At 39.0% G+C, this 12369-nt stretch overlaps 2 protein-coding genes across 2 annotated transcripts in view; both read right to left on the reverse strand.

Moving 5' to 3' along the window:
- The window catches only part of rab38a (RAB38a, member RAS oncogene family), a 12690-nt gene extending 11235 nt beyond the window's left edge, over nucleotides 1–1455 (reverse strand). Inside the window, exon 1 of the mRNA XM_028574640.1 lies at nucleotides 1040–1455. Coding sequence (XP_028430441.1) covers nucleotides 1040–1241 — 202 coding nt within the window. The 5' untranslated portion in view covers nucleotides 1242–1455. The remainder of the gene's footprint in view (nucleotides 1–1039) is intronic.
- Nucleotides 1456–1850: 395 nt separating this feature from the next.
- Nucleotides 1851–11222, reverse strand: ctsc (cathepsin C). The gene is made up of 8 exons (XM_028574302.1): nucleotides 10592–11222; nucleotides 9415–9560; nucleotides 8571–8728; nucleotides 6791–6946; nucleotides 6289–6407; nucleotides 4682–4813; nucleotides 3984–4216; nucleotides 1851–2769 (listed from the first exon to the last, which is right to left on the reverse strand). The coding sequence occupies exons 1-8, from the start codon at nucleotides 10749–10751 to the stop codon at nucleotides 2503–2505; spliced, it is 1371 nt and encodes a 456-aa protein (XP_028430103.1). The 5' UTR covers nucleotides 10752–11222; the 3' UTR covers nucleotides 1851–2502.
- Between the last annotated feature and the right edge of the window lie 1147 nt (nucleotides 11223–12369).

Consider the following 12369-nt stretch of genomic DNA (forward strand, 5'->3'; position numbering starts at 1 on the left):
CACCACTACTCTGCCCCACATAATGAAGCAGCTTTAACCACATTTGGTTTATGAAAGGTCAAAAATATTTTGTTGATTTAATATCAACAGAATATATGTAATACTATTCATGTCCAATATGTGATTTTGGTTTCAGAGAAAGTTTCTCTGTTTCATGACTTCTCTGGATTGAGCGTGTGTTCCTTGTGATTGTAAATAAAGAGCAACATGTAATTGCAGCTATGCGTTGCCAAGTGATTTGAAGTGAGTAATGCCAACAGGTCAGCTGGTACACATGAGGTATTTTAACCCTTAATATCATCCTGCTACCAAAATGGTTTAATAACAACTGTGATGAAGTGCTCTGTGCTCATAAATCACTGACCTAAACTATCTGTATATCAAAAATACATAGCTTTCCACATTTGACTTGAAACAACTATATTTTCCATTTGAGCAGCTGACCTCAGATCAGTCTTTAATTTATTATTTGGAAAAGTTTTGTACGTAACCTAAAATGGAAAAAAAGTAGGTTTTTATAACCACCACACTGTGATTGTGAAGCAGATTCATTCAATCATGTGACGTTTGAAAAAGAAAAAAAACGACATAATAATAAGCATAATTTCCTCCAGGACTAAAAATAGCTTGGCACTAATATTAATGAATTTCCAAATGAAGCCTACAGCTAATTCTACTTATAAGACAGTTTTTAATAGATTAGGTGCATTTGTTTGTCTACCAAAGTATGTTGCCAACAGACAAAAACTATTTTCTAAAGAATATTAACCAATAAACTAATATCCATCTATTTTTGACCAGTGTAGAAATCCATACATTCTAATTGTTTCAAAGATACTAAATAGGCAGTAATCCTTATTGGTTGTGGCTCACTTCAGAACATGTGTAAAGTTTGAGTCAAAGGAAAGTAAATCACAGAAACCAACTGGGAATTTCAAACTTATTATCAAAATTTCCATAACACCCCATATTTGTTTCCCCTCCTGTAAATCTGCTTTAATTCATGTGAGCCGTGCGTAAAAGCTGGACTGTGTTGTACCTGCAATGTCCCACAGCTGTAGGCGCACCGTTTCCTGGTCCCAATTGAGGACTTTGAGTGCGAAGTCCACCCCAATGGTGGCTCGGTAGTTGGGGCTGAAGTTGTGATGGACATACCGCTTGATGATGCTGGTCTTGCCGACCCCGAGGTCCCCTATCACAAGAATCTTATAGAGATGCTCCTTATTGTGGTTGTTCTGCATGGCGACCGAGGAGGGCGAGAGCTGAGCATGAATCCACCGTAATGGAGAGGACCGGGGGGATGAAAGGGGAAAGCAGTGCACAGGACAGCGCGGAGAGAACTGAAGAGAGTTGGGAATGAGAGAAAGGGGAGGCGAGGTACGCCCTGGCCCACAGAGGGAAGTAGAGCACAGACGTCTGGACCTTGTGACACACGCAGGCGAGCTGCCTGGGAGTGCCACCACGCATTTAAACATCCGAGGGGCACTTTTAATATCAAGTCAGCAGTGGAAGAATTATTTAGATCACGTGCTGAAGTAAAACAGTAGCATGCAATGTAAATACTTCAGTACAATTGCTTAACTACAGTACTCAAGTGCATGTACTTAGTAGTTACTTTCATCACTGTAATTAAACTAAGATTTACCCATATAAGGAGCTTGTGCCAGTATATCAACCGTTTTGTTTCATCATTCCTTCACCCCCTTACACAGTAAGCTATTGTTTCACCCTTAGAAGGTATGGTTTCACCCTCCTGTTGTTTGTTGTAACCTTGTCATGCATTTTTGTGTATCTGAGTTGATAAAACTGTTGATCCGCCCCAACCAAAGATAAAAAAAACAAAACAAAAAAACATTCCAGGAAGATTTAATTCAAATTGTGTTTCATCTTCTATCACACACAAAGAAAACAGACATTTAAGAATGCTTTTAATCTGTCCAATTTAAGAAAAACAGTGCAAATCAGAATAAAAGGCACTACAATCAGTAACATCCCTTTCTCGATTGATTAAGAATTCCCTTTAAAATCCTCCACAGGGAATACGGACAAATTGCCCCACAGAGGAACATGGCAGTCACGGTTTCAATTTGATGCAATGACAGAAGATATTACAATTATCCACTGTGGCTTCCCTGAGACAAAGAATCAAGGTCCTGACTCCTCCTCATGTGTGTATCAATGCATTTTGATTCCAAGTTTATGTCGGCAGTTACAGCTTGAATTAAAATAGTTTATATGCAGCTATTCAGTGATTGTTTTAATCAGGAGACAGTTTAAAAAAAAACAAGGTGGTAGGCTGACATGCTAAATTCATGGCATCATAAGAGCAGAGTAGCTGTTTCCCTCAAATTACAAATTTGCTGTAAGTGGTATGTGTCAATACTTTTAGAAACAAACCATAAAACTATTCACTAATGTAAGATTATAGTTGTCTAGATTTACTACAACAACAGTGCCCGGCTGTTAAAACCACTCATTCCTTTCATCCTGAGATTACAGCTTCTACAGTTTGGGAATGGGGTTCGCTGCAACTGCAATGCTCTCAATGGCACACTCGTCACTGCCCCGGCGAATTCGGAAGTAGCCGTCCTCGCCCCAGCCGGTGCCCCAGCTGTTCTTGACAATCCAGTACTTCTGTCCGGTCACGTGGCAGCGGCCATACCCCACCAACAGCACGGCATGGTTGGTCAGCTCGAAGGGATTGAAAGGGTCTGCAAGGCCTGTGTGGTGGTAGATGCCCTCCTTATAGTGCATGAAGTCAGGGTAGACCTTGGGAAGGAGAGGGATGATTTACTTTACATTTTACACTTTATACCAAATCCAAGATATACCTATGAATCAGGAGGCTGTACTGAAATTACAGAATACACTTCATTCTGAAAAAAAGGTTACATTTACGAACAAACGATTCAAATAAATGAGTAAATTAATGGGAAACACTTTCTCTGTCTGGTAGCATTTTGTGGTTTGAGGTTAACAGGAAAGGTCAAACCTGTACTTCCAGATAAATAGCAAATAGCTTATGTTAACAGTTGGTGGCATAATACTAAACAGTATATGGTGAATTAAATTAGATTAGAGTGACAAAACTGCTCCATTTGCAATATGCACAAAAAAGCAAAGTTTGAAGGTTTTGCAATACAAAAGATAAGCATTATATCTTATTATCATTATAAGATGATATCTTGCACGGTTTCCCTCAGTGTTTTATAGCAGAGATGGGCCACCTTCCTTGATGCAAAGACCATGTCCACTAACATTGGAAAAATGAATACACTTCTGAAATAAAACTTTGACCATTAAGCCCACAAGGGGTTGAAATTCACTAACTGTAGAAACAGTAGAAGACATGAATATTAAAATGTCTTTTTTGGTGTTAATTCAAAAACACTACGTGAGCATGTGAAAGCTTTATAAAGGTCTTTTATAGCCTGAATATTTATTGATTCTTAGATTTATCCTTAAAGCTACAGTGCGTAGTTCCACTCATGAGGAATTCAAAGTAATGACGACAACACTGTCGGCGCGTCCACATGATACAAGCCTTCTATGATTGCGCACCACCCCCACCCCTCCGACACACAGTTGCTAGTAGCCAAGGAGGACACGGAGGATTAAAAAAACATGATGGACATTATCTTCACTTGAATGTGGCTTGAATGTAACGGACGTTCATTAATATCAATAAGTTATGTGCTAAAGCTTTAAGATTCTTTTGGAAAACAAGATCTCAAGCAGTAGAAATCTTTCCTAAAATCTCAACTTGTGAAGAGAATTTATTTTGAAATTGGATAAAGTGCCTTCTAGTTTAACTGGACTTCTGCAAGACACAGTGGCTGAATTTGGGCTAAAATAAGCAATTTCTGACAACACAGGTTAAACTCAATTTAACTGCATTGACAGATCAAAACCCCCAATTGTTTACTGAACACATACTGTGTATGTATTGGAATAGCAGTTAGGAAACTGAGCATCTGGTTTACCTCAAAGGCGACCCCCATGGGTCCATTCTTGACCAGTTCCAAGATCATTGCCATCTCGCTGCAGCCCCCATAAAATCCACCGACGTAGTTGTATTCTGCGGTGTAAATGCGGCCACAGTTTTGAGGAACGCCACACGGACAGTCCTTTGCAACATATGGAAAGCATGACTCATCCACAGCGCCGAAATCCTGCACGTACTTCCCAATCAGGTATGGGAACCCACCATCGCAACCTTAAAGAGGAGAGATGAAGGTTAAATCTGGTTTGTTCAATAGGTCTAAAATTCAGAGTTATCATTATCAAGAAATATTTTAAGAGGTTTACTCGACTTTTTAACTTGGTGAAATACCTCTTGTTGTCCAAGATGGGAAAAAATAAATGAGGCTTTTTCCAGGACTCTTCAAAAATAATTAGTTGATATTCACTAATCATTGCAGTTATAAAATGCTCAATATACAATACTTTCTAAAAAAAAAAAAAAAAAAAAAAACACTCAAGTGTTACTTGTTTTGATAAATGAGGACGGTGTCCCAGAGTTTTCTACATAGAGCAGTACTACACTTTTTCATCATTATCATGTATTGCAATATGAATAATCAACTAAGAACATCATGAACATGCTGCCCGATTTATATTTACAATACTTGGCTATTTTAATGGAAAATGAAACAAGATTTTAGATGGAGAGTTAGTTTACCTTGAGAATATTCAGAACAGGAGACCACTTGTTGTGGGCTGAGGATGGGAGTCTCAGTGTTGTTGGTGAGGATTCGAACACGGGCTTCCAGCATTCCCATGGAGGCAAAAGAGTAGCAGCTTCCGCATGATGCTGAAACGGAACGTCAAAGATTTACACTCACACTCCTATGCAATACAACAGCACTGCAATAAATCCTGACTTTGTAAAGCTTGTGATGTTCAGTTTTTCTTGATTGTACAAGTCAACTGGTGTTGTACTAGACAGCATTATATTAAAAGGTACTTCTAGTAATTCTGTCCTAATCTATGTAAATAAAGTAGACAAAACATTGGAAGCACCTTTCAATATAATGCAATGCTGCAACGCCAATAAAAAAGTGGCAATAATGTCAACATGTCTGACATTGCCAATCCAAACTGTCCAAAGATACTGTACATGCAATCTGCTACAACACCCCTGAAATAATCTCCTAATAAATTGGTAACTCTGTGCACTTTCATTGCACATTTGTTCAAGACTACAACGTTTCTGTAATGTTCCTGCCCCAGTATACCCAATGGAGCAATGCACAGAGACAGATACACTGATTAAAACCACTGGTTACCATCAATAGTGTGGGACACCAGGGTCTTAATGAAATGCTCTGCAGAAACAAATTAGGTCAGAGAACATAGGCTGTTGGGATTTGCAGTGTGCTTTAATTGTAGTAATGATTCAAGTCAGGGAGACAGTGAGAACAGTTTTCATTTAGATCTAAGTCTCTTAAGACTAATAAATTGTACAACTATTTAAATTAAAGATCAGTGCTAGTGGGAAAACGTTGTTGTCCTAATATTTTAGAAGTTTCTGAGATGAGGGATGAAAGGTTTGTCATGTTGGACCCACAGGACACAAACATTAGAGCTCTCTCACAGGACATGATGAAGCTTTAATCTGCTACAATGCCAGTTACACCTGCATCTTCCCTTCAAAGTCACTGTTGGTGTTGCATGTGATGTTAAGAAGCAGGCAGACCAATTTATCCTCAATCATACCAATTTTTGTGAACTGAAATGGAACCTACCAAATCCACCTGACTCGAAACACTGAAGCAAAAATAAGCTCAGCAGCACTGCAAAGTGGCTTAGAGGGCTTCTATTGAAACTCTCCAGCCCTCTCCAGATCCTTAAACCCAGTCCTACAGAGGCCCTCTCAGTCACTCAAACTACTCACCACGAATAATCCCTCCACCCTCACACTAAGCTGTGCAGAAACACAGGAGGAGAGCAGAAAGCAGACCCAGGTGTGCCAAGAGGGAAGCCAAGTAGGTGACGGGCTGCTGTTCAGTGTCTGCCCTTACTGACGGCTGCTCAAGTGTAAAAGTACACCTTTGTCTGCCTCCCACAAGTCTTCCGATGGATATATATATATATATATATATATATATATATATATATATATTACATATTACATTTCTAATATGTGCACACAGATACAGTATAGTACAGTTATCTCTCCATCTTCTCTTTGGTATGTCTTGAATGAACTACCTTTGCATGTTGGCACACAACAGTAAAAAAAATACTGAGCTTCAAGGTTTCTGCAGGACAGCAATTGAATTTCACCTTGGTTTCGCACGGGGCTGACGAAGTTAACGCCATCAACGTTCCTCCAATCCCAGTGCTCAGGTAGAGCTGCCGCCATCTTGGCTAAATCAGCTTTCACAGGCATAGGACGAAGACGCCTAGCGTAAAAATAAAGAATCACATGTGAATTTTGTGTTAGATATTTTGCATTGAATACAGACAGGCCTTCGGGAGCAGAAAATCTATTACTATAGATATGAAATGCATGTAGCTTGCAATTAGGAGTCATCTGTTTAGGTGTTGTGTGTGATGAGTACTGGTACTGTGTATAAAAGCAGTTTCATACACCTCCTAACCGAATGAATAGGACAAAGCCCGGCAGGATTCATGGAGAATAAAAACGTAGTAGTAATAATAGTAATTTTGAGCATACTACTTATTGAATTTAGGAGCCCATATTACTAATTTGAGTGCATGTGTTTTTTTTCCTCCATGACACCTGTCAGACATTACAGTATGGGAAATGCAAGTAAATACTCACACAGGGATACGGGAGGCGGGCCCCCCTGCTCGGTAGTGCAGCTCCTTCAGAGTGTACATCTCATGTTCTGGGTAGGGCGCAGCCTTCCACGATTTCTGAACAGAGTTAATGGAATCGATGAAGTCCAGGTTGTGTTTGAAAGGCTTCTGGAGCAGCCTAGAGGGTGAATAAGGAAACATGTGTGGTTGTGGTTGGTTTTTTATTTTTAAAGGGGCTTGCCTGCCACACAAACAGAAGAACAAAGACATTGGAAGCAATTGTTGTTCAGTTGAATCATAGTATGTCACCAATGTTAGTTTGTTAACATGTAAAGCTTTGACAAAATACCCACACCTGACAGTGGAATACAATTATACAGTAGCAATGCAAAACAACTTTTAACTTGGATAATAAAGACCTGTATATATAATTTCCAGTTTGCTTTGAAAAGCAGTTGCAAGCTCAATTGTTGCCTTGAGTGCTGAATACTATTCCATTCCAAGAAACTGCACCTAACAGAAAGTTAATAAGGGTAGTACAATTCCCAACACAAATGTCCATCCAGTTAATACAAGTCCAGCCAAAAGACAAAAAGTGTAAATGGGTGCAAATATTCACATTTCATGCTGAAAGAATGTGTTATCTACAGATTAATAATACACAGTTTAAATGTTTCAGTTGCAATTGTGAGCTTCCTGTATGTGGGGAAAACATGGCATGATATGCGATATGTGATATGATGTGCGGTTTCCTGAGTTAGGGGCTTTCATACACACTGACCAAGCATGAGTAATAGCACTCTCGACATGCATCCCAAAATGGCTTGAAAGTTGTGTGGAAAAGTGCTCTTTTTACCCAGTAGAAAGTAAAAAAATAAAAAATAAAATAAAATAAAATGCACTAAACAAGGAGGGTTAACTTCCAAAGCTTTGCCTTCACAGACAGACCTCAAATTCCACTGATCATCTTTATCAGTGGGGGGACAAACATACTGTAAACATTAAGACACTCTTGCATACCCTAAAAAAAAGATGGGATAATGTGGATACACCTCAATATGCAAATACTTAGAATAGAATCAATGCTGAAGAGCAAGCTGGGGCAAAGATGAACACAAACATACATTTTGACTGTGAATATACAAACCTTTTATATTTTTATGATGTAATTTGTGTTTATAAATATAATATATACAATATGATAAATTAGCAGTTTTGGTGGGGAGCCCAGACAACACAGTGGATCATACATGTGATTAAATCACTTTAAATCACTAAATTAAATCATTCTGGTTCCAAGAGAAACAAAATTTAGTTCAGATATATTTTTATGGTTTCAAATTACAACTTCTGAAAATCTGTAACTTGACAATAACCTTGTTTAAATCCCACTGGAACCAAAGAGACCAGGAAGCAGCTTTATGGTGCCAGAAACTGAGTCATCGTACATTTCTTAATCAAGTAATTAATTTCTGTATTGTCTCCTCAGCAACGATTGTGCGTCAACATTAGATTTATCAGATGTGAATTCAGATTCTAGGCCCATTTGCAAGGCTTATGGAAGGTGAGTGAGGCTAACTCAGTTCACCTCAGGGGAGGAACAAGGGAAGAAAGGAAAGTGTAGATTAAAGCCAAGATGTAAAACTGCACAGTACACTGAAAGCGAGGACCATCAACAAAGCCTTTGCTGAGAGACGGTGTACAAACAGATTTTCCCATGTACCACTGATGTCTAGCTCGTTAGCTAGCGTTTCTCTACTTTGCATTTTGTGGGAGGTAACAAGCTATCATAATGTACGTACCTGCTGCTGCTGAAAACTGGTTTGTAATCTATTTTGGGTGGTATTGATTTCACTCTCTTCCCCACAAAACAGGCCCAGTTGTGTCCCAGAACATCATGGACCCACCCTGGCATGGTCTGGTCACAGTAGCTGGTCACCTTAGAGCCATCTTCAGTGTACTGGAAGTGTAGTCAGACAATCAGATTAGGGCAAACCCTCAGGATTTAAAAAAATCAACTGAATTAAGATCACATGAAACCATATAAGGTAAGCTTTTTTCAGTACATTATTCAAAAGGAATTATGTTAAAACAACCAAATATCCACATTCTTCTCATATCGCTACATTAAACTAAAACAAGTCTAGAAAATGGGGAAGTTGAACTAGACATAAATAAATCATAACCTGGTTTTGAAGACAGACAGGCTATGACACTTCCCTCAACTCAGTGTCATGTGAATGACTAGAAATATCACATGACTAAAAAATTAACCTTCAATATAGCCGCTTTTAAATGTTTCCAACTAATTTCAGCCTGCCCTAGGCGTACTGTAGGTACGCATATTTTCCAAATACCATCATATCAGTTGAAGGGAGAGGAAATTGAGTGATAGTAAAACTAAACATTTAATGTCAGTGAGTGCTGAATGATGAGATGAACTTTGACAACATAAAGTGAACCGTGCATAAAACAAGCTGAGTTATTAGATTAACGATGGGATAATAACTAGCTTAATGTAAGCATTTTCAATAGATCGCAGTGAAAACTTGACCAAGGAAATTAGTGTTTTTTGCAGAATTACAATGACAAGATACTGAAATTATCGCTCAAATAAATGAATTGTGCATAATATGCATATTTTACCTTGAAGAAGGCAAACCATTTGTACCCATTAATGACCACTTCAAAGCCCTGGTTGTAGATGAGGGTAAAGAAGCCGATCTTCCCCAGCTCATCTGTGGCTACAGACAGTTTCTCCAGGGTCACCGTCACTGTGCTCTCGCCTGTAGCTGGGGAGGAACACCACAACATACAATGCAGGCTACAAGTAGGATATGATTCAACTTTTAAATTCATTTCCAATCATTAGTCCTCAACAACAACTATGAACCCAGTGTTCCCACAATATTGAGCATAATTCTATTGCAATCTGATATAATGTTAATATAACGTTCTTGGCTGGCTTTATGTGAGAGTAGTGAGAGTTACTGAAAGTCCAATTCCTCCTTGTATGCTCAAACATATGTTGCTGCTAAAGTTGATACAGATTCTTGTTCATACAAAGGGTTGACATTATTTATATCGGTTTTATTTTTAAGGGCCATGTACGATATTATTCATAGGCTATTCATTTACATTAACATTATGTCCCAGCGTTAGTTTAAAGATTTTCATCTGTAGCCCCTTGGCAAGTCACAATTAAAACGCAGACACAGAAAAGACACCATGAGCAGCAGGACATAACACACAATATCAGCAACAAGAGTATTAATAATTTTCTATGATGCCCATGTCTACAATGCATTAGAAACATACTTATACATGTGTTATAATCTACTTATAGCACTGTATAATCAGTTATAAGCAGCCATAAATATTAATAAAGTTTTATAACAATAATCACATTAAAACATTTTATAATGACTTAGGTCCGGTATGCGGTATATCATAATACTTCATACTTGCTGGTCACTCAATGACATTAGTTTTTGTAAAGATAATATGTGTATTATGTTATTCAAACCAGATTAACGTTACTCAAAGAGGAAGGGATCAGGGAATCACTGAAAACCTAAATTCAACGGGCCCTAACATGTCACCTGACTTCCAAATTGCGGAACTACTCAAGAGTAACGTTATCTCCATAGACTGTATATTATTAGTCTATGGTTATCTCCAAAGCCGGTCTACGGATATATTATTATTATATTATATACCTATATTAGAAATTCTTTGTTATCTCCTTCCATCACTTCTGACCTATGCTTCTGACCAGTCCCATAATGTGAGTAGTTTATAGTGTAGTGTTTTTTTTTTTTACCTTCAGCGGAGCAATTAATGGTCTTGTCGTGTCCTCCTTTGGACACCTGAAACACCCATGTCCCCAGTAGCTCCTCATAGGTGCAGTTGGCCGGTGTGTCACCCCAGGACCCTTCAACCCAAAGCAGGAACAGACACACGAGCACACCGCTCAACCTCATCTTCAGAGCAGACACAGCTAGTTTACCTACTTACACACACACACACACCTTAATACGCAGCCAGATCTGCGTCTTCTGAGAAAAGCAGAATAGTTTGACCCTGTCTGTTCTTCTGCGCCCCCTGCCCCACTTTAACTACTAACTATGTAACCCCGGTCCTATGTCTGCTTTTTATGCAAACACTAACTTTTTTACAAAGATTCACATTTCAGCTTCTACAGTCAAGATAAGTCGCTGAAGCCCAACAGCACATGCGCGAAGTAGTTAGCAGTAATAAGCGGCTAGCTAACGTTCTCGGAAGCTAAAGCAGATCTACGCATATTTTTTCAGCTCATGTGTATTAATTTAATGACATGTATACGAGCTCTCAGCACGCTGTACGTAGCTTATCTTGACTTTAACAGTATTCCACTTCTAGTCCGTTCTACAGAGATTTCAGCGAACAAGGAACCACACGCCAGTTACTTCTCTCGCCATCGACCGTCCTTTGTCTGTCCTTCCTTTTTTCTTTTTTCCTTTTTGGTTTCGTTTTCCTTGGTCATATGACCCGACAGCTGGGGACATGCGCAGTAGACGCGAGAAAAGTGAATCCATGGAGCGTATGGGTATGCATGGTGGGTAGTCGAAAAATCTGAAAAAAAACGTAGGTGTTGCTTGGGTAACCTAATGGTAATAATCACATCCATGGTAATAATCTGTGAGTGACTGACAAAAAAGATGTTCATTGACTTTTTTTTATTTCAGATAATTATAGCTTTAATGATATTTCTGGTTGAATATCAGCAAAAATAGAAATAAAATGTAGGCTATTTGTAAGTATCTTGAAGTGACACGATTTTTTTTCCCTTCAAATAGAGATATTTAGCCTATCTTTTGACACTTCTAGGCTATTTATTTTATGCTTAAGGGTACATTCTGTGTTTTAAGAATTGATTTTACTTTTGAAGTTTTTTTGGTCCTATAGCATACTGTAGGCATGTTTCACAACACTCATTTGTCATAGAAAAAGCACAGCCAGGTATAATTTATAGCTATAACATCACACTACATGTCATTTAGCTGATGCTTTTATCCAAAGCGACTTACAATTGCTATACACTGTATGTCAAGTGTCTTGCTCAGGGACACATTGGTTGATGTATCACAGTGGGAATTGAACCCAGATCTCCCACACCTAAGGCATGTGTCATATCTACTGTGTCATCACCAACCATTAATGACTACTGCATTGCGTTTAGGTGTGCCAGTTCCAATGCCCACTGACAGCTTATTTTAGTCCAAAGTGGGTCAATTTATGGACTAGCAAAAATCACCACAATTGAACAAAGAAAAGTAGTTTCTATTTCGTATAGGCTTTGCCCTCTAAGAGCGGTTGCTATTTGGTTCATCCCTTGCAAAGATTTATTTCGCGCCCTTGTGCCCTGCCCAGGCCTCTCTTACAACCGCAGCTGCTGTCTATTACAGCTGCGAGACCAAAGATCTGCTCCCAGTTTTTCTAAAGCAAGCAGAATGATGACTTCCAAGTCCAGTGGTGTTTGCCTTTGTACCGGCTGTCAGACCGGCTACATCCTGCCTACGGATCTCCACGCGAGCTGTGAGGCGTGCCTTGGCCCCGTCC

Source organism: Perca flavescens, chromosome 3 (genome assembly GCF_004354835.1).
Source record: "Perca flavescens isolate YP-PL-M2 chromosome 3, PFLA_1.0, whole genome shotgun sequence".
NCBI lineage: Eukaryota > Metazoa > Chordata > Actinopteri > Perciformes > Percidae > Perca > Perca flavescens.